Below are 23,100 nucleotides of genomic sequence, written 5' to 3' on the forward strand. Positions count from 1 at the left end.
CCTGAACATCTACCAGGGAAGAACATGCTAACTTGTTGGGTTTATTGGATTCTGTGCTTTTTGGATGGCAGCAAGCCATGAGATAATCTCAAGTTAAACTCCTTCTCTATTGCAAGAATTTTTATCATAGGCTAGATATCTTCTTGTTTAATTCTTTCTTGACCTTCATGAAGGTTTTGGCTGAGTAGATTCTCCAGGTGGTACCACTTTAGCAATGCCAAATAAACTGTGAAGGATACTAAAATGAAAGCAAATGAAAATGTTTGAGTTGAACTAACTACATTTCTTAGACATGACAGAACACATAGAATGATTCAATTGCCAAAACAGCAACTGGTTTGATATTGTCAGATATTACATTGATAATAAAACTGTTTAATGGATGTATACGTGATGCTCTTTGACTTTTGTCTTTCAGGTCCGCATCGAGACAGCTACAACACTGAAGTTGAATATCCTTTTATTGGCAAAGATGTTTGATTAGCTCTTAATTCAGAGTTACTGGAAAATAAACAATTTTAAAATTACTAGCAAATTCTTCACAATATAGCTTTTGTGTATCCATGGAATATTTGCTTATTTGAATCTTGTATCCATCTGCCATCTGTATTACTTTTCCTTAATGGTTGTTTACCTGTAGATGACTTCGAGTTCAGAACTGACCAGTTCTTACCAGTAAGAGCATTTATATGGGTACATTCTGATGAGCAGAAAGATCCGTAGAGGAAAGCAGGAAAAAAAATATTTTCCAATTTCATTTTAAACCAGGAAAAAAATAATTTCTGATTTCATTTTAAACTACACTATGTAGTAATCAGTGTGTCTTTATTTTATTTTTCAGTCTTCATAGGCTGAAACATGTGAAGACTCATACTGCTGCTGTTAAGGTTGCTAATGTGCAATATACAGCCAGACAATTCAAAACCTTTTAGTGTTATGACTATTACAACTTCTTAGCATTGTGTTTAGTACTATAATATATATATACAGTATGTGTTATGAGATGCTAAGTTGCTTCATGCTAAGACAATATGAATGCTGCCTTTAACAAATAAGTCTCCACACCAGTGTGACTTTCCAGTATGCCTGTTTTCACACAATACTTTCACACAATACAAATATTGTATTTCACACAGTACTTTTCAACGTGTTCTTTCACACGAATATTAAATGTAAATGTGTATTTAAAATTGCACCTTAAAAACATAGACTTTCTTGGTCTCCTATATTTGTGTTATTTACAGTGGTCATCACTGTTGTCATTAAGTAAACTGAAATGTTAGCTATAAATACAACAAAGCTTTGTTATGATCACTCAAATTTAGCAGGTGCTTTTTCTTACTTGATTATGACTTCCATGTTAATTGCAACTCTCTTGAGAGCAAACAAAAATGCAGAGTGCATCTACACTGTAAGCATTGGAATTGTTTGAGACATCTTTTTCAGTTCAATTTTTCTACTGACCCAAAAACCAGAAGACTGTACCTTTGCTCTGACCCTAAAAAAATGCGCGTTCTGGAGAGGCAGCCTTCAGCTTTATAGTATTTTATCTGCAAGGTCATGTTTACACTTACCAAAACATGAAAATGATGTATGTTCAAATTGATTGCATTTGAAATGTTATGTAAGAGCGTATCTTGACATTTTTTATCTTGTTTAGGCAGTGATTGGCTAGTGTGCATTTTTCCAAATGAAAAATAACATTTTGCACACTTTGCAAGTTTCTTTTAAAGTTCATAGATGTCTTAGTTGTAAGTATACAGGAAAATCACCAATTCATGTCACCAGTTGTATTTTTGATGGTCTAATCTGTAGCTGTTTGTTTTTCTTTTAGTATCTGGAATCCATGTTTACACTGATCTTTCAGCTACTTCAGGAAGTAACACAATGTGACACCAAAATGCATGTTCTTCATGTTCTGTCTTGTGTGATTGAAAGAGTCAATATGCAGGTATTTTTTTTTAATAGATTTCGGTGTTAGCTTTGTACTAAGAACACAAAGGAGGACTTGATGGTTTTGGCTTCTACAAAAATAGTAGAAAAATGTCACCAATTAATAGACTAGTTATTGTTATGATAGATGCCTGCATTGTTTGCATTACTTGGTTCTCTTTTCACTTCTCATTTTACACAAAAGATAAATGTTTTTGCTCAGTTACTACTACTTTTCTTTATTTACTATGTATTTTTTCAGAGTACAGCGAGACTTTCGCTGCTTATCTTATTGCATTTCTTGCAGTTTTTTTAATTGTAATTTATTCTAATTGTCTCTTATATCAGAACTAGTATTTTATTAAATCTTTCGTATTGAAAGAGACATTTCGGGGGACAAAATGCTTCACACTCCTGGGGACTGTGCAGTTAAATTTGTAGTCTGTCATTGGCACTGATATGGATCATGATTGCCTACACAGCACTCTCCTTAACTGCATGAAAAGTTTGAAGTTCACATTATGAATTTTCAGTACTTTCTTCTTAGTGTTAAAGTATATTTTTCAGCTTATACATAAAGAAATTGAAGATGTTTTTGCAGAATTAAAAAATTAATTGTTGACTGCTTTTGGTTTTGTGCAGTATTACTGTATCGAGATAATGCATGGTTTTGAGTTTGTCCTCTTTCTGCAAGTAATCCTGTCTGAGAGCCAAATGAAGCTTTCCTAATTGTCTCTTGTATGAAAAGTCAACATGACAGCGATTTCCCTGCATTTTAGATCAGCTAGAGAAGCAGCAGAAAAAACAAGCTGAGAAAGAACCTTTGAGTCTCTTTAGGTTAATTCCTAATTAAAGTCTTTAGAAGAGAAATTGATAAAACTTATAGTATTGTAGAGCATCATAGAAAACATATAGGTTGGGACAAACCTCTGGAGGCTACATCGTCCAATCCCTGCTCAAAGCATAGGTGACTTCAGAGGTTATTCAGCATTATTTTCTTTTTTACTGGGACTGTTTCTGGTTGTCTTAAAGGATGCCGTTATTTAGGAATCCCGTCTAAGTGAAGAATGTATTAATATGAAAATATCTCTGGTTATCAAATGAAGTATTCTTTGTGTTCTCTTTACTACTTAAGCCTGATGGCCATGCACAAATCTTACTGTAAGTAATATGTTCTTTTCAAACTACTGTGCCCTCAGAAGTTACTTCAGTCACAGAGTATGGAACATGGTGTTTTAGGAAGAGGAAAGAGGAGTAAATTAAAGCAAACTCTGTATTTTTACTGTGACAAAAGCAGCTCTTAAATATTTCAGAAATTATGCTTGGGATAAATTAATAGCCTTGTTTCACACATTAAAAAACAAATTTGTGTTCTGAACTTCAGATACGACCATATGTAGGATGTTTGGTTCAGTATTTACCACTCCTTTGGAAACAGAGTGAGGAGCACAATATGCTGCGATGTGCCATTCTAACCACCCTAATCCATCTTGTCCAGGTAAGGGGTCAGAATCACATAAATGTTGTCAGTATCTCCTACAGTTTTTTCTCAGACATGCCTACATGTTCTTTTTTGTGTGTTTGTGTATATATCTATATAGGCAAAATTAAGGTATATTTTAGTTTTATAGGCTATTTCTAAATGCTTTTCAGTCTTACAATAAAGACATGGTGTTATGATAGTGGACGTAACATGGCTAATGTTAACTCTTAACTCTTTTGTTTCTAGGGGCTTGTTAAGTAAAAGTTCTTTAGGCAGGTTTGCTTGTGTTCTGGAGGGCATTGCTTTTGTAATATTGGAATTGAACCTCCTTTAGTGACTGATGTGAAAGAGCTTGTTCTGGCTTCTTGTATTTCCCAGCCGGCATTAGGAGTGTTGGTCTCTTCCTACAATCATTGTGTATGGTTCAGACTTTGTTTTGGACATCTGTTGCCCTGTTGGTTTCCACTCAGCTCCCAGGGATGTGGAATTTCTGTTTTGGTTGCAAACTCTCTGTGAATCACAGAATCATAGAATGCTTTGGGTTGGAAGGGACCTTTAGAGGTCATCTAGCCCAACCCCCCTGCAGTGAGCAGGGACAGCTTTAACTAGATCAGGCTGCTCAGAGCCCTGTCCAATCTGACCATGAATGTTGCCAGGGATGGGGCCGCCACTGCCTGCCTGGGCAACCTGTTCCACTGCTTGACCACCCTCATGGTAAAAAATTGTCTGTCTTATGTCTAGTCTAAATCTGTTCTTCTTTAGTTTAAATCCATTATTCCTTGTTCTGTCACAACAGGCCTTGCTAAAAAGATTGTCCCAATCCTTCCTGTAGGCCCCCTTTAAGTACTGGAAGGCAGCAATAAGGTCTCCTCACAGCCTTCTCTTCTCCAGGCTGAACAACCCCAACTCTCTCAGCCTGGCTTCCTAGGAGAGGTGCTCCAGCCCTCTCATCATTTTGGTGGCCCTCTTCTGGACCCACTCCAACAGGTCCATGTCCTTCTTGTGCTGAGGGCCCCAGAGCTGGACGCAGTGCTCCAGGTGAGATCTCACCAGAGCAGAGCAGAGGGGCAGAATCACCCCCCTCGACCTGCTGGCCACGCTGCTTTTGATGCAGCCCAGGATACGGTTGGCTTTCTGGGCTGCAAGTGCACATTGTTGGCTCATGTCCAGCTTTTCATCCACCAGTAGCCCCAAGTCCTTCTCCACAGGGCTGCTCTCAATCCCTTCATCCCCCAGCCTGTATTGATACCGGGGGTTGCCCCGTCCCAGGTGCAGGACATTGCATTTGGCCTTAAACCTTGTGAACCTCATGAGGTTCACAGAGGCCCACCTCTCCAGCTTGTCCAGGTCCCTTTTGATGACATCTTATCCTTCTGGTGTGTCAACTGCACCACTCAGCTTGGTGTCATCTGCAAACTTGCTGAGGATGCACTCGATCCCACTGTCTATGTCATTGATGAAGATGTTAAATAGCACCGGTCCCAGTACAGACCCCTGAGGGACTCCATTTGTCACCGGTCTCCATGTGGACATCGAGCCGTTGACCACGACCCTCTGGATGCAACCCTCCAGCTAATTCCTTATCCACCGAACAGTCCACCCATCAAACACATATCTCCCCAAATTAGAGAGAAGGATGGTATGGGGGACTGTGTCAAAGGCCTTACAGAAGTCCAGATAGATGACATCCATTGCTTTTCCCTTGTCCACTGATGCAGTCACTCCTTCATAGAAAGCCACTAGGTTGGTCAGGCAGGACTTGCCCTTGGTGAAGCCGTGCTGGCTGTCTCGAATCACCTCCCTGTCCTCCATGTGCTTGAGCATATCTTCTAGGAGGATCTGCTCCATGATCTTCCCAGGCACAGAGGTGAGGCTGACAGGTCGGTAGTTCCCAGCATCATCCTTTCTTCCCTTTTTAAAAATGGGCACAACATTCCCCTTTTTCCAGTCAGCAGGGACTTCACCTGACTGCCATGACTTTTCAAATATCATGGAGAATGGCTTGGCAACTACATCAGCCAATTCCCTCAGGACTCTGGGGTGCATCTCATCAGGTCCCATAGATTTCTGTACATTGAGGTTCTTCAGGTGGTCTCGAACCTGATCTTCCCTTACAGTGGGAGGGGCTTTACCCCCCTGGACCCCATCTTTTGGTCCATCGATTTGGGAGAGGTGAGGAGAGGTTACCGGTGAAGACTGAGCTAAAGAAGTTGAGTACCTCAGCCTTCTCCTCGTCCGTTGATACAAGTTCGCCTTTCTTGTTCATCAGGGGGGTATGCTTTCTTTAACCTTCCTTTTCTGGCTGACATACCTGTAGAAGGCTTCTTGTTGTTCTTTACATCCCTTGCCAAATGCAGCTCCATCCTCACCTTGGCCTTCCTGACCTCTTCCCTACACAACTGGGCAATTTCCCTGTACTCCTCCCAGGATGAGGAGAAGATGAGACACTTTTAAGTCATAGGCCAAGATACAGGCTACCACAACAAGTTTCAATTTGCTTGTTCTTTAAATTTGCATTTTAATTCAGATTAGCATCAAATGTTTCTTGTTTAAGTCATAACTGTTAGGTTTAAAGTTGTTGGCATTGACCAATTGTGGGTAATCTTGTTTATTTAGAATTCCAACTCTTTTATTTTTAGCATTTTTACAATTACCTTTCTACTGCATAACCTCTGATACATGTTATGTCCTTTTGCAATGATTTCTGCAACATGTTTATATAGCATATGGGAAAAAATACTTTATTTCATCCCTTCGTAAATTTCCTAGCTTTTCTGATGTTCTTTTCTGCTTTGTTTATATGTTACATGAAACAGAGATAATAGCAGCTCTGAGCTGCCTGCTTTGTTATGTAATCAGTTTGTATCACATTGCATTATTTGTATTTCAATCTCTTTGATTTTTTTTCCTTCTTTTGAGAGTTTAGCTGTGCTCATAGTTTTCTTTTTAGCTATAGCTTGAATATCTCCTCTTTTTAATGTCCGTTTTAAAACTGAATGGTCAGAACTATTAAAACGTCTGTGAGCCAGGGATTATATCAGCTTTACCTTTGTTCGTGACTGTGGCTTTTAAGTGTGATAAGTGATAGTAATACTGAGAATAGGGGTGAACATACTGATTCTTCTACCATTTTTTTTTCTGTAGATTTTTGTAGATTTTTTTTTTGTATAACAATAAGGTCTCCCCTGAGCCTCCTTTTCTGCAGGCTAAACAACCCCAGTTCCCTCAGCTGCTCCTCATAATACTTGTTCTCTAGACCCTTCACCAGCTTCGTTGCCACTCTTTGGATATGCTCCAGCACCTCAGTGTCTGTCTTGAAGTGAGGGTCCCAAAACTGAATACGAGGTGTGGCCTCACCAGTGCCAAGTACAGGGGGACAATCACTTCCTTGCTCCTGCTGGCCACACTATTCCTGATACAAGCCAGGACACTGTTGGCCTTCTTGGCTACCTGGGCACACTGCTGTCTCATTCAGCTGGCTGTTGACCAACACCCCCAGGTTCTTTTCCACTGGGCAGCTTTCCAGCCACTCTTCCCCAAGCCTGTGGCATCGGCTGTAGCATTGCAGGACCTGACACTTGGCCTCATTAAATCTCATACAATTGGCCTCAGCCCATTGATCCAGCCTGCCTAGATCCCTCTGCAGGTCCTTCCTACCCTCAAGCAGATCAACATTCCCGTCCAACTTGGTGTCGTCTGCAAACTTATTGAGGGTGCACTCCATCCTCTCATCCAGATCACTGATAAAGATATTAAACAAGGCTGGCCCCAGTGCTGAGCCATGGGGAACACCACTCGTGACCGGCTGCCAACTGGATTTAACTCCATTCACCACAACTCTTTGAGCCTGGCCATCCAGCCAGTCTTTTACCCAGCAAAGCATACACTGGTCCAAGCCATGAGCAGCCAGTTTCTCCAGGAGAATGCTGTGGGAAATAGTGTCAAAGGCTTTACTAACGTCTAGGTAGACAACATCCACAGCCTTTCCCTCATGCACTATGTGTGTCACTTTGTCATAGAAGGCGATCAGGTTAGACAAGCAGGGCCTGCCTTTGATAAACGCATGCTGCCTGGGCCTGATCACCTGGCTGTCCTGTACATGCCACGTGATGGCACTCAAGATGAGCTGCTGGGGTGGTTTTTGTTCTTGATGGTAACTTGCATCTTTTCCCTGTTTTTCTATACATGTACAATAAATTCCCTAATTCCTCTGGAGGCTTACTGTAATACCTTGGCAGAAAATTTTAAAAGTCTATAGAAACTATTAGCTGCTTGCTTCATCCAGAGATGATCATTAAAATTAACTGAATTTCTTCTCAGTGAAGGAAAAGATCTTTGTGTAATTAAATAATCCTTGAACTTGAAATATCTAGACATACCTGTGTTGTTGGCAGTAAAAATGCAAATAAAAGGTTGTATGTTCCTGAGAAAACACTGTTAAATAAAAAAAAAAATACATGGTTATATTAGCTGAAGAATCCATGCTATTAAGCACTTCTTTAATATGGATTGTATGCCATCCCACCTTCTCCAACCCCTACTACATCTCAAAAAAGATATAGTAGGACTAGTAAAGATCAAGAGAAGAAGTGCTCCTAGGATGTAGGGCAGTGTCCATCCAGGAACAGAATGAATATGTAGGCAGTCTTGAACTTGTGGAAACGCATGACTAAGAGGATAATACTACAGAGGTTAACAGTAGAGAGAAAGTGGAAAGGGAATGACTAGACATTTACAACTGAAGGGAAAAATAGGGTTCTTTTAAAAGTGGAGTTAATTCAAACAAAGAGAAAATACATTTTCACAATGAACAAATTGTGGAACTTCCTGTTACTGGCGCCTGTGGAGGCCAAAAGTATAGGTGGACACAGTAAGATTAGACAAATTTATGGAAGATTCATTTTTTAAGGCAAGTTTTGTAAAATAAATAGGTCCACAAAGAAGCCTTAACTTAGAAACATCAAGTAATTTTAAACTTAACAGTTTCCAAATATACAAATTATGCAAAAGCAGCATTCAACTAGCCTCAGTTCTCTTAAGTAGTAATATTATAAAATAGGCAGTAGTTCCCAATTTTAAGAATTCCATTCCTTTTAGGATTAATTTTAATTTATGATTAGTTTTGACACTAGTCATCTTTATCTTATTTTTAAAAATTCTGTTTTCTTGTTAAATGATTGCTGAAAAAATTCTTTACTCTGCATTCTTGGGAAGACACCTTTGTGTATGGCTCATGGATCATTTAAAAAATAAATGACTGTCATCAGTCTGGGAATCTTTGTGTGGCAATGAAAACAACCCCTTCTCCTGATTCGTAGAATATGTCGAAAGATTTAGTATGTGGTAGGGTCCAAAGAGTAGTTGTTTTCTTGACCTTTAAAACATTTTATTCAGCATTTGGTCATTTAGTATTTATTAGAGCTGTGACTTTTCCCAGAAAGAGAACGACCAGTGAATGTTTTTAGGCATGTGTATTGTTTATAATTTTTTCTTGCAGACCATTGATAAGCTGCTTGTTTTCAGAAAACTTATGTAATTTTCTCAAGACATGTTGAGAGAAAGCTCGGGAGTACCAAACTATTCTGTTGTATGAAATGGATGCAAGTTCAACCTTTGATTTCATGAACGCACGTTTACAGCATGTGAATAGAACAGCATCATGGATTTTTTTTCAAGGCTATTCTTGAAATGCTTGACTTGAGGATTTTTGAAGAATTTTACGTATTTTGTTTACTTTTATAGGGACTGGGAGCAGACAGCAAAAATCTCTATCCTTTTCTGCTCCCAGTTATTCAGCTAAGTACGGATGTTTCTCAGCCTCCACATGTGTATCTTCTGGAAGATGGTTTGGAGTTGTGGTAAGAATGTTCTTTATCAGTTTCTAATTTTTAAAATGTTACTTTTGTATCCCCAGAAGAAAAAAAAAAATTAAAAAACTTGGACGGTATTAAGAATTTATATGTTGTTGTTATCTTACCTTCACATCATCTATATCATACCTTTTCTCAGAAGAGATGAGGTTAGGAAGTTAATAAAAGAAACTGTTAAAAATAACTGAATAGGTAATCCATTTTCAGGCAGTTGATAGCGAGATACAGTTCTGTTGTGATAATGAACAGCAAGACAAAAAGTCTAGACTCACTGTAATATGCATGCTAAACTAATAATTTGATGTGCTTGACTTGGGAGCACAGTGACCCAATGATTCTCAGAGCTGGCTTCTGGAAGAGATGGTGAGTTTACAAGGATGAAATGTCAAAGTTATTTTCCAGGTCTCAAGCTATATGGTGACTGAACATAAAAAAAGAAGTGGCACTGTGATCAGTTTGCCATGAGCATAATTTGTTTCTGGTGCAGCTGACGTGTTAGGAGGAGACTGTTACCTGAACTGAATTCAGCACATCCCTTTCCTGCGGAATAGGAATATTGAGTTTGTCTTGAAATAGTGAGGGATTATTTTGTTCTAAATTGTAGATGGGCATTTGAATTAGAAATACTTAATCTACAAATGATCTGTTCTATGTGCAGCAAAACTAAGATTTACAATTCTGTTGGTGGTGGGGCAGCAAGTTGAAGTGCAAGTTCTTCACAAAATTTAAGTCAGGGACCTTTTTAATGTATCAGTTCAGAAGTTTTACTGATCTTCAGGTTGATATGCTGATGCCTATGCAGAAGAATGGTATTTTAAGACATCCTAGTGCATCAGATGAATCTGGTTGAAGGTGGCAGACACAGTTGGGACTAATGGCTTCTTGAACCAAGAGCAGGAGAACAGCTAAGATACTTTACAGAATCAGTGTGTTATTTAAATACAGTCATCCCACATCTAAGATCTAGGAACAAACTGGAATGTGTTGCTGTGGCTTTATGAATTTAATTTATAGCTACTGTTCTCAAACCTTAGGAATTTTGAATTGATACAAACAATGCTGAGCATATAGTTACGTTTTTATGTATGGTAATCCATGCATCATTTCAGATGTCAAAAAAAAAAAAAAAGTAAAGGTTTGAGCTGACTGCCACCACAGCTGCTCCTCTGAGGTGCAGAGCACCACACACGTTGTCCTTACACCATGACTATTCCTCTCTACCCGCCTTCTCTGAGTTCCCAAGTTGGGTACTTAGACATTCTCACTGCTGCATTTTGGAGGTTATGTTGTCTTTTTATAAAGACAGTAGCATGTTTTTCTTTATTTTCCTACCTTAGCAAGGCCCTTGCCTATACTGATGGGTGTATTGTAAGGACTGCTGCTGCAGTTGAAATATGCTTCAAGTAATTGTTAGAAGATGTTTTACATCTGTCAGAATGATTGGTCAATGTAATTCGTAGATCATCTAAAATATTTTGCTTCACTATTCTTAGGTTAGTGACATTGGAGAATAGTCCATGTCTTACACCTGAGCTCCTGAGAATATTTCAGAACATGTCTGCCCTTCTTGGTAAGTCTTTTACTAATAAAATTTCTGAGGTTTTTTCCTGCTGCTTGTGTTGTTCGTGCATTAAATAATGCTGCTGTGGCTACAAGAACTCAGGGAGCTTGCAAAATTGTAACTATTAAAAAATGAAGAATGGGTTTTTATTGTTTGACTTTCCCATTTTTAATATTTATTATCTACTTAACCTTGTTCTCTTTTTTCATAAATTGAAGCTGCTTTGTACCCAAAAGATAAGACAAGTTACAGTTTATCATTTCAGAGGGTTTTTTAAAGAAGTTCCTGAAATTTAACACCAAATGTGCTGAGTTTTAGTGATACTGATTATATGGACTACTTGTCTGTTCTGCTTACAACCAGAATGATGATTTCTAGTCTGAAGAATTGAAGTTTCCCTTACTGGCTTTTCCATTATTCAGTTAATAACTATGTAGGATGTTTTCAAAATGCGTAAGTATGTCTATAAGCATATTGGTCAAGCAGCACTGAAACTAAAAGCAGTAGTTTTGCCTGAGTTGTTGACAAAATAAAAACTTATTAATGAGGATTAAGATTCAGTGCTTAGGAAATACTGATATTGGGTATGCATTTGCTTTGTAATTAAAGGGAGTATAAAAATGTTGTGGTTTAATTTTATTATGTAAATATGTCTTTAAATCTTTAGCTGTGCTTTTGTAGGTTGTGGAGTTGATACAGCAAATGGGTTTTTTTTTTAGAGGAATGTGTTTATAAAATTACAGAAGCTAGCTTTTTAATTGCTTGTTGTTTTCAACACTTAATATTTTATTCTGACTGAAGGTCAGTAGAAAGTTACATCATGGTGGGTAGGTGCAAGATGACACCTTCTTTTATTTCTCTTTGTATACTAGATCTCTAATGACAAAGCTGTTCAGGGAAGTAGCGTTTTGTAGTGGTTTTAGTATTTAACTCCAGAGCTACCTCTTAGGTTCTCTAGCTGCCGAATAGTTCATTATTTGTCTTCATATCTACACACCTACCCATCCTCCTTCTTGTTCTGTATTAGTAGTAGATAGTATCTGCTACAGGAAGCTTGCACTCTACAATTGGTTGTGATTTTCATAGTTGCATCACGCTGCCGATCTGCTTAAGTTCAGAAATACTCTGTATTTGTGGGTTGTTTACATTTGCTACCGTTTCCTCCCCATGCTGTCTTCCCTCGTCCTTGTGCAATACTTTCCAGGGTGGAGATGAGTACAAATGGAAACCTTGGCATACTCTTCTAATAAAAGGTGGACGTATTCAGGAATATTCTACTCTTGTAACAATTTCCTTATTTTATGAATGAACCCAGGAGAATAGTGATGTTCTTCTTTGGAAAAAATACATCCTCAAGAGAATGTTCCTTCTGAAAAATGAAAGCTGTTGTGTGATGCTGGTAGAGCAAGTAGTACAGTTAAGCTTGGTAGGCTTTCCTTAAGGTGAGGCTTCAAACACACTTATGTCAAATTGATTTTTTTTTTTTTTTTTTTTTAATCAGGGATGGGGTGTGAGTGGCAAAAACTCAGCAGCAGATGTGTAATCAGACTGATTTCCTCCAAGAGATTTCTGGTACTACTTCCTGAGCATTTTTCTGAGAAACTTATTTTCCGAGTGTCATGTCAGTCAAAAATTTTGACTGCTGTAGGCCAAAATGTTGCACGTTTTGCCAGGAAGTAGAAACCATTCTGGTATGCTCTTTGCCTGCAAGTCTGTTCTGTTTACATCAGGAGAATCTAGCTGGACAGCCTCCACATGACATAGCCATGGCACTGTGATGTTGAAGTAGCGCTTGAGTCTTGGGTTAGTACTAACCTTATTTTAAAACTTGGTAGTTAGAGGAACAGTGCAATACTGCCATCCAGTACCCCTCAGGCAGCTACTTCATTCATTCAATATACCTGAAGAAGGGATACTTCACTTAAATCCAGTGCAGCAGCACAGTTTTAAGCTGCAGCCCTTTGCAGAAGAAAATGTATTGATCAATGATGATCAGCTGTGCCAGTTAATTAAATAACTGTTCAGTCTTAGTTCTTTAGTACAGTTTCTCCAGTATACAAGTGGCAGTATTCACCTGAAACTTCCAGTACTTAAGAACAAACATTTCCTATCCTTCTCACCTAGGTGACATAGCTGTCAGGACAAGGTGTTTTAACTGGAAGTCTGCTGTTTTCAGTTGGACAAATGCAGAAATCCATTCAAATTTTGAGATCTTCAAATTTAAAGTTTCAAAATTGCAAAGTCTTGTGTGCCTTAACTTTCTAAGGCACAACAGAAAATCTCTCCGAGACTGGTTCTCAATTCAGTCTTAGATTATCAAAGTGGAAGCCAAAGAGCGGATCTGGTAAAGGGGAGTTCTGAGTAGGTGACTGCCTTGCTTATGTCTTCCGGAGCAGGGTGGAGAACTAGCAACAAGGTGCTCCAGAAAATTATTTTGTTGAAAATACAGTGTAAGGAATATGAAACTCCTGACCTTCAGTTTCTGAATTTATTCTTAGTGAATGGAATTTCTCTAATATACAGGTAATGTAACTATTTTTCTGATGTGTTTAACTGCTCCATCACCATTTAAGTCCTTCAGAAAAAGTGTCCTATTAGAGGTCAACATGATTGAACTAGAAGAGCTGGAAGGGAGGGAGAGAAGTTCATACAGGAGACTTTTGGATGTTAGAAGTATATAGCAGACCCTGTCCTGCTGAAGAGAAGGAAACAGATGTGGCAAGAAGTTACCAAATCAGAGAGGGAGAGAAGACGTTTTATCATCTTCACGGCCAGATTATAGCATATTTAAGTCCTGCATATTACTTAGAGATATTCATATACAATAATAGGGGACAAACTTTTGTGGGAATTGAACAGTGTATGTAAATAGATACAGTGCAGCTTTGATAACTCAGACCCAAAGGGACTGTGGAAAATAATATTGATAACCATTTCTGTAAAAGTAGACACTTTGGTTATGTTTAAGGAGGTACAGACAATAGGCTGGATTGTGTATCATTCAGGTTGTTGGTTATTCATTGTGTTGTAGCTTTTACTTTGCATTAACTGTCTTTGGGTGAGGTTCTGTGGGACGTGACTGTGACTGTACACAGTATTTTTTCAGAAAATTCAGCAGGTGTGCAGTGATAGATTGCCAGTTCTTATTCAGGACCCTTAACAGCTCTTTGAGCATCTCATGTTTCCCATTGGATTTGGGAGTTTAGCTTAACCGTCAAAGTACAAACCTTGATTTATGATTTCTGTTACAACAGTACATTTTCTTTAGTAAAGTGATACAAAACTAAGGGAGATACACTGTGCGCAAATTATGTCTGGTAGTTTTTGAAGTGTGCTGTGGATATCACTTAAGAGAAAGGTGTTGCTTTTTTTCCTGTTGGTGAATGCATGTTTAGATGACTGCAAATTATTATATCATCTGTTGCACAGGTTTTTTTTAAATGTGCTTAAGATGCTTTCCAAGACTATGTACTGCACAAGCACTTGCTTGCCTATCATTGCTTCCTGGCCCACCAGTAATAGCTTAAAAACCTGAACTTTGCAGGTCCCTATGCTGGCGCCTCTCATGCTTTCTCTGCCAGAGCCGACTGTCTTATTGACAAGAATATACCTTCAGCGTTCTTTGATTTTCATTCCTAACTTAAATTTACAACCTAGAGCAGTAATTTCTTGCCATTGCTTCTGCATCTTTTAGGAGATTTTTTTAAAACATGCTTACCTGTTGCATCCAATGTACGATGCATAAAAGTTGGTTTGATATTTAATTAATGATTTTATTTTTTTAGTGATTCGTTCATTCTTACTAGGTTTTTCATTATTTGGACGTGTCTTTGTCATGGCCATGTCATAGGCCTGTGGCATATGTCACCCTAGGTATATGTCAGTGCAGTGGTGTCTCTTTAACAGTCAACTGAAAGGGGAAAAATACAGAAATGTTTTTGACTTTTCAATTCTTATGAAAAGCGCTTTTCATATCCATTTCAGGATACTACTGCTGTTGGAACTGGATGTCAGAGGAGTTGTACAAATCAATTAGATTTGCCTTTTAAAGTAATAAATACTGTCTTTTAATCTTAGAGGAGTAGAATGTTGCATTTGATATGAAGGCTTGATTTCACTTGCATAACTGACCTTCCTTCAAAGGTTGTGGTGCTATCACTGCTGTTCAGTAATCTGTCACAGCACAATTGTCGTATTTGGTTTTCATATCAGCACTGCTGCTAATGTTTAAATTCTGTTGAAGCATGATTGCCCTATAGAGGGGTTGCAGAGGTTCTTTCAATCTGCTGCAATGAGAGATGGATTAATAATGTGGAATGGAGGAATACATTAATTCTCTGAGGATGGATGCATTTCTGCACGGAGACTGCTTAAAATAACAGCTGAATCTGGTACAATTTCAGGTTGGGAATACGGTCAAAGTCAAGATACACCTGTTTCAGGAAGCACCAGGTTTAATGTGCCTGTGCTGTACTTGTAAAGGTAATGGCAAAAAGCAGGTTGCTGGAATTGGTATAATTCCTCTGGTCCCAGACAAAACCCAGAGGAGCACATTAATTCAGAAAAAGATATGTTTGATTGAGGAAAACCTGGCAAGAGTATTGATGCATAATTGTTTTTTAAATGTAATCGGTTGAAGGTGAAATCTTTCTACAAAAATGCTTTTACTAAACATCGAGCTTTAAGCACAGATGAGTGACTGAAACTCTGTCATTTCCACAACATCTGCCTTACCTGATTTTTCCTTCTGACCTGAAATAACTTATTTCTTGCAATTTTGCTATTCATACTTTATTACCTTTGTATCAGTTATCACAGAATCACAGAATGGAAAGTGATGGAAAGCTTGGCAGCACTTCATGTTTATATGGCCATTTCTTTACAATTTGTCTACTGAAACTGAAAGTATGGCTATATCCAGTAAGAAAGAAAAAAAAAAAACTGCAGACCTCTAAGGAGAATGCAGTAACTTCAAGAAATGTGTAACACCAGTAATATGCTAATAAAGCTGATTTATAGATGTATTGTAATCTTTGATGAGGATATTGGATGGATAGGTGAAGAATAATCTCTTCAAGATATACAAGTATTCAAAATAAGTGATAACAAGACATGACCTGTCCAAGCCCTGAGATACGAAAATAGTTATGCATTCAAAGCTGTCCAATGGCCATGTCAGATAACAGGAGCATTAATGTTCTTTCTGATGGGAGGGAAAAGAACAGATACTGCTAAAAGTCCCAAAGACTTTTCAGATGTTATAGTGGAAAACCAGCATAGTTTCTGTCAAGTGATATTTTTTGTGGAAGCTTTTCTACATAAGCATCACTAAGTGTAAGCCACACTTTCATACAGGCTGTGTTCATATAAGCCATGGAAGACATACCAGGTCTTAGCCAGCTGCTGGTGCTAGTTTAATCTGGTAAGGAACTTTATTTAAAACTTAAAAGTATTTTCCTGTTGGGTCTCCATGATGATTTTATCAGAATATTAATTAAAGGTGGTGGAGCAGAAGTCCACTTACTTTACCAAGAATAGTCTGTCTCCCAAACTGTTTTTAAGAAAATTTAGCAAGCCCTTTGAGGTTTTTTTGGTCTTTTGTTTTCAGACAATGAGGTCTGTTGGCTTTTTGCACTAGTATCAATCTGCATGTGAATCTCTGAAACCTGTATTTTGCTATAAATTGTGTTTATAGATGTCCTGGGGTGATTTTTTTTAAAAACGGTCTTACAGGTAGTGCCTGAGGACATGTCTCTTTTCTCTCTTCAAACTGCTGCTGTATACCATCTCCTGTGTGTATCTGTCTCTTAAATGGATATGCTTTCCTTACTGAAATACTCAAGGTATGGCCTTAAAGCTCAGTGTGTTTCAGTCCAAAAGCTCAATGTCATTTGATGTGCCACCTGGGTCAGAAGAGCAGAGCTGCAATCTTTATTTCACTCTTTCTACTTGGCATTTACTGACTCAAATGTGAGAGATCATGTATCAGTAATTGCAGGTGTCTTAAGTATGTGTTTCATTTGTTCCATCTTCAATGTCGTCTTAGCCCACTACCACATTCAAAACTTGACTTTTTTTATTAACATTGGCTTTTGAGGTCATAGGATTTCTAGTGCTTCCATTTGAGAACGTGAGAGCTGCTATCATCCCTCTATTGTTATTGTCTCTGGCAGGGAGGCAGAACCTGAATGGTACTGAACCTAAGATAACTTTTTTCTGTTTGTAGGCATCTGGCACTTAAAAGCTGTGTGAGGATAAAGACTTTTAGAAGTGAATCATTTTAGTTGTACTTCAGTTTGGTGATAATGTTCTGAATTGTGATTTCTTTTTTTCCAGAGCTGAGTTCAGAAAATCTCAAAAATTGCTTTAAGATCATCAATGCTTATATTTTCTTATCATCATCTGAATTTTTACAGGTATGTTACCATTATATAAAGATTCACGTTAGCACCTTAATTCCCTACTGGCAAACTACTTTTTCTCTCGTGTTGGAAAATATTGTACACACAAACATTTATATTCTTACTCGTTTATGTGTATACAAGCATATTGTTCTAATGTTAGTTCTTAATGGCACACGGTGGACACTCAATCAAATCAGATTTGAGTGTTTTGTGGATTGATTTAGTACTTTTGTACCTGAAAAGCTTCTGTGTGGGGTAGTAAGACTTACTCTTAATTATCTTACCAGATTAAAATTGTGGTCATAAATTCTAGCAAGAATTGAACTGGAGAGGTTATGCCTTGTTCTCACACCTTCTTCATTAGCAAATCCATTGAGATTGTTTAAAAAAACCTGCAATGTTAAAGAAACAAGAAAATTATTAGATTGGACTTTAATTAGTTCAGGAAAGATGAGCGTTTCAGCAAATATGATCTCTGAAGAGAAGCTGGGTCTTTGGACATGTGTAATCCCTAATGTGTTGTGTTTTGAGATATACACATAGATATAAAATGTGTTTGCATAATACCTTCTTTTCCATTTAATTTCAGATGTATGCTGCTGACTTATGCCAGTCATTTTGTGAACTTTTGAAGGACATAACTACTGAAGGTCAAGTTCAAGTTTTAAAGGTAGAGTGTAATAAAAATAAACCCCAGATATTAATCTCTGTGCATCCATTACTCTTGCTAGTGTTTTGTTAGGTTAGAATAATATTTTCAAGTATGATGAATGTAGAACATAGAATCATAGAATTGTTTAAGTTGGAAAAGACCTTTAAGATCATCCAGTCCAACCATCAACCCAACACCACCATGCCTACTAAACCATGTCCCAAAGTGCCACATCTACCTGTTTCTTGAACGCCTCCAGGGATGGTGACTCCACCACCTCTCTGGGCAGCCTGTTCCATTGCCTGACTACTCTTTCTGTGAAGAAGTTTTTCCTAATATCCAATCTAAACATGTAGAAGACAACAGCTTATTTAGCACACATTGTCATTGGAGTTAGTGGTGTTTTAAACCATGTATTTAAAGTGTGTGTGTGTTTCTAGAGACTGCATATATACACACATATTTTTTAAAAATAGTACTTCTCCCAAGGGAAGGTTAGTATAGCCTTAAATAGAGCACCCTAAAAGATAATCACCTAACACACTGTTACTATAACCCTCTTCGCAATGCTTTCATTAATTACTTCATGTGATTCCAAAGTGGTGTCCTTAGCTAAATGAATTCTAAGCTAGTTTGAATCCTCTTTGTATGGTTTGATGTAGATTAAGAGTCCCTATATTTTTGCCATTTGATTATTTTCTAGATTACTAGAGAAAGTTTGTTAGTGAGGGCTTGGATCTTCCTGAAAATAGTTAGTTCTGCAGCCTGGCAACAGCACAGTTAAACAGCCAGATGACCAATCACTGCATTGCAAAGATAATGCTATGTATAGAAAGTCTGGAGAGCATTGTGTTGCAAAACAAGGATTGTGTTTGGTTCAAAGTAACTTGATTTAATCTTTGGCTGTCGGTGGACTCATGGATGTTGCAGAAAGCTAATCAAAGTTGTTTAATTCTAATTGAATTTTAGAATGGAGAAGAGTACCACAGTATAATATAAAAGATTATTAAAAAAAGGGCAGAATTAATCTGATTAACAAGTTTTAAGAGTTGTCCTAATTCAGTTTTCAGCTTTGTTCAGAATTCAGAAAAAATGTCATTATTTGGACAAAAATGCAATATTAAGAAATTATTCAACCCTAGTCAAAATCATACATGTGTGTTAATAATCTAGGTTAATTTTGAGTGTTTCTAATCAAAACGTGCAAAGGTAATTGTCTAATTGCTGTATCTAACCATCCAAATCTGAGTTTCATTTGTACCCTATCAACCAGTATTAATCCTTTTGCTAATACAAACAACAATAATAATATTATATCTACTGTTTTTTTTAATACAACTTTTCCTTTTCAGTATTCAGTACCAATAGGAAAAATAATCACACAGTTCAATTTTTGTAACTGCACATTTGAAAAACTGGCAAGATAAGGGTTAAGTAATAAGTCTGCATACATATGTGTATTATTATAAAAACTGGTTTTATGATTAAATAAGTACCTAATGGTCAAGATTCACTTTTTATTCTTTTCTGCATTTCTGCATGACTGCTAGAACCTAGTGGGTCTAGAGCCAAGCTTTTCCAATCTTTATTGAATGTTGGATATATGTGCTCTCTATTACATGCTTTTGTGTAGTGTCCTTGCATTTGTACCATGACATGGTGTTCAAACAGTCTTTGCTTTTGGCATAAGTTGCTATTGTAATGGCAACAACTGCTTAAATAGAGTTGCTAGGTGTTTTTCAAAGCATTAAAAAACCTGGTTTTGCATAAACTTCAAATGGTAGTATGAAAGAGATGTTATGAAATTCAAAAGCTTTTGAAACATTAAGCATGATGCTTTAAATGTGCCTTTTCAAGAATTTCAGGGAATAAAGTTGGAGTATGCACTACAAGATAGTTGAGTAGTAACTGTAGTGTATTACTACTTACATTTCCAGTGGCTGCACTAACTGGGAACTCTGTGTGGCTTATAAAAGCTTGGACTTGAATTCAGTTCATTATAAATGCAATGGAGGAAAAAAATTAGATCCCACCTACCTCTTTGGTGAGTTGCACAACTGCTTGCAGAGTCCAAGGATAGAAAACAGAAGTTGATAGTCCTCCCCATTTGTTGTTCCTGCTGTGCGGAGCTTAAGGACTCTAGTTCTGGAATTTAAAATGTCAGTTCCTCTCTGTCAGTACTATTAGAGTCTATAGTTGGGCAAATGTTTGATGCAGCAGCTTTTAATCAAATCTCTAAAATGGAATAATGCTGCTAATACGGAGTGGCATTCCTCAGGGGTTGGTGTTGCAACTAGTGCTGTTTAACATCTTTGTCAGCAACATGGGCAGTGGGACTGAGTGCACCCTCAGCAAGTTTGCTGATGACACCAAGCTGTGTGGCATGATCAACACACTGGAGGGAAGGGATGCCATCGAGATGGACCTTGACAGGCTTATGAGGTTCGCATGGGCCCACCTCTCGAAGTTCAACAAGGCCAAGTGCAAGGTACTGCACATGGGTTGGGACAATCCCAAGCACAAATATAGGCTGGGCGGAGAATGGATTGAGAGCAACCCTGCAGAGAAGGACTTGGGGGTACTGGTGGATGAAAGCTGGACATGAGCCAGCAATGTGCACTTGCAGCCCAGAAAGCCAACCGTATCCTGGGCTGCATCAAAAGTGTGGCCAGCAGGTTGAGGGAGGGGATTCTGCCCCTTTACTCCACTCTTGTGAGACCCACCTGGAGTACTGTGTCCAGCTCTGGGGTCCCCAACGTAAGACAACATGGACCTGTTGCAGCAAGTCCAGAGGAGGGCCGTGAAGATGATCAGAGGGCTGGAGCACCCCTCCTATGAAGACAGGCTGAGAGAGTTGGGGTTGTTCAGCCTGAAGAAGAGAAGGCCCCAGGGAGACCTTACAGCAGCCTTCTAGTACCTGAAGGGGGCGTACAAGAAAGCTGGAGAGGGACTTTTTACAAAGTATGTAGTGGTAGGACAAGGGATGATGAAAAACTGAAAGAGGACAGATTTATATTAGATAAATGAAAGAAATTCTTCACGATGAGGGTGGTGAGGTATTGGAACAAGTTGCCCAGAGAAGCTGTGGATGCTCTATCCCTGAAAGTGCTCAGGGCCAGGTTGGATGGGGCTTTGAGCAACCTGGTGTAGTGGAAGATGTCTCTGCCAATGGCAGGGGGGTTGGAACCAGATGACCTTTAAGGTCCCTTCCAGCCCCAGCCATTAGAATCATAGAATCGTTTAGGTTGGAAAAGACCTTTAAGATCATCCAGTCCAACCATTAACCTAACATTACCAAGTCCACACTAAACCAATCAAGGGTAGACTAGACTAAACCATGTCCCAGAGTGCCACATCTACCTGTTTTTTGAATGCGTCCAGGGATGGTGACTCCACCACCTCTCTGGGCAGCCTGTTCCCATCCTTGACTACCCTTTCCGTAAAGAAATTTTTCCTAATATCTAACCTAAACCTCCCCTGGCACAGCTTGAGCCCATTTCCTCTCGTCCTATCGCTAACTACTTGGGAGAAGAGACCAACACCCACCTCACTACAACCTCCTTTCAGGGAGTTGTAGAGAGCGATAAGTATAAGTGATAACCTCAGCCTCCTCTTCTCCAGGCTAAACAACCCCAGCTCCCTCAGCCACTCGTCATAAGACCTGTGCTCCAGACCCTTCACCAGCCTTGTTGCCCTTCTCTGAACACGCTCCAGCAACTCAATGTCTTTCTTGTGTTGAGGGGCCCAAAACTGGGCACAGTAGTCGAGGTGCGGCCTCACCAGCGCTGAGTACAGGGGGACAATCACCTCCCTGCTCCTGCTGGCCACACTACTCCTGATACAAGCCAGGATGTGCCCAGACTTGGGCACGCTGCTGGCTCATGTTCAGCCCGCTGTCAACCAACACCCCCAGGTCCTTTTCAGCCAGGCAGCTTTCCAGCCACTCCTCCCCAAGCCTGTAGTGTTGCATGGGGTTGTTGTGACCCAAGTGCAGGACCCAGCACTTGGCCTTGATAAATCTCCTACAGTTGTCCTCAGCCCATCGATCCAGCCTGTCCAGGTCCCTCTGCAGGGCCTTTCTGCCCTCCAGCAGATCGACACTCCCGCCCAACTTGGTGTCATCTGCAAGCTTACTGAGGGTGCACTCAATCCCCTCATCCAGATCATTGATAAAGATATTAAACAAGGCTGGCCCCAAAACAGAGCCCTGCAGAACAAGGCTCGTGACCAGCCTCCAACTGGACTTAACTCCATTTACCACAACTCTCTGGACTCGGCCACCCAACCAGTTTTTTACCCAGCAAAGAGTATGCCCATCCAAGTGTTGAGCTGCCAGCTTCCCTAGGAGAATATTATGGGAAACTGTGTCAAAGGCTTTGCTAAAGTCTAGGTAAATGACGTCCACAGCCTTCCCTTCATCCACCAGGTGGGTCACCAGGTCATAGAAGGAGATCAGTTTGGTCAGGCAGGACCTGCCTTTCATGAACCCATGCTGGCTGAGCCTGATCCCCTGGTTCATCTGCACTTGCCAGCTTTAACTACTGCACTTTAACTACTTGGCTCCCAGTGTGGCCTTGCATTAGCCACAAGGTTTGTCCAATATACTTTGAACACCTTCCTAGTATGACTGCTTGCTTCCAGGCGATAACTGAGCTATAATTCATGTAAGTATTTTTACAAAAAGGAAAATGTTGTCACTGTGCTGACTTGTTAAACAAAAAAAACCCTAAGATAAATATTGGGAACAGAAACACCGGGAGTGTTCTCTGAAATATTTTCCTACAAACAGCTTTGGCTGGATTGAAGATAGACATTAGGACAGTAAATAAATGGGTAAGGTTGAAAAACACTACTTTGGACTGAGAAGACGATTTATCGCAAGATTGCTGAGCCTTGATGCGACTTGATTTTCTAGTTATCTGAGACAGAGAATAAAAGGTTTGAAAAGACTGTACAAGGAACAGATGAGTTAGTCAAAACTTCCAGTACCCGGAAAAGATGAGTGGGAGAAAATTTATGTTCACCTCCGTATAACAGTATATTAAAGGTCTACAAAACTTGAGAGGCATTGAAAGGGTCAACTGCTTAACATCTCTCTCAAGGCAAGAAGTAGAGGTCATTAAATGAAGCTAGTAGGAACACGGTTCAAAAAGAAAAAAAGATTTACAAGAGCGCAGAAGAGTAGTTCCTTGTGGAAG

General features: G+C 39.1%; 1 protein-coding gene across 1 annotated transcript in view; it reads left to right on the top strand.

Annotated features, from left to right (window-relative positions):
* Positions 1 to 23,100, top strand: part of IPO11 (importin 11) — a 102,839-nt gene that overhangs the window by 42,103 nt on the left and 37,636 nt on the right. The window contains exons 18-25 of the mRNA XM_075725972.1: positions 419 to 452; positions 635 to 675; positions 1,835 to 1,951; positions 3,317 to 3,430; positions 9,158 to 9,273; positions 10,779 to 10,855; positions 17,183 to 17,262; positions 17,840 to 17,920. Coding sequence (XP_075582087.1) covers positions 419 to 452; positions 635 to 675; positions 1,835 to 1,951; positions 3,317 to 3,430; positions 9,158 to 9,273; positions 10,779 to 10,855; positions 17,183 to 17,262; positions 17,840 to 17,920 — 660 coding nt within the window. The remainder of the gene's footprint in view (positions 1 to 418; positions 453 to 634; positions 676 to 1,834; positions 1,952 to 3,316; positions 3,431 to 9,157; positions 9,274 to 10,778; positions 10,856 to 17,182; positions 17,263 to 17,839; positions 17,921 to 23,100) is intronic.

The sequence above is a fragment of the Pelecanus crispus genome, chromosome Z (genome assembly GCF_030463565.1).
Source record: "Pelecanus crispus isolate bPelCri1 chromosome Z, bPelCri1.pri, whole genome shotgun sequence".
NCBI classification, from domain to species: domain Eukaryota; kingdom Metazoa; phylum Chordata; class Aves; order Pelecaniformes; family Pelecanidae; genus Pelecanus; species Pelecanus crispus.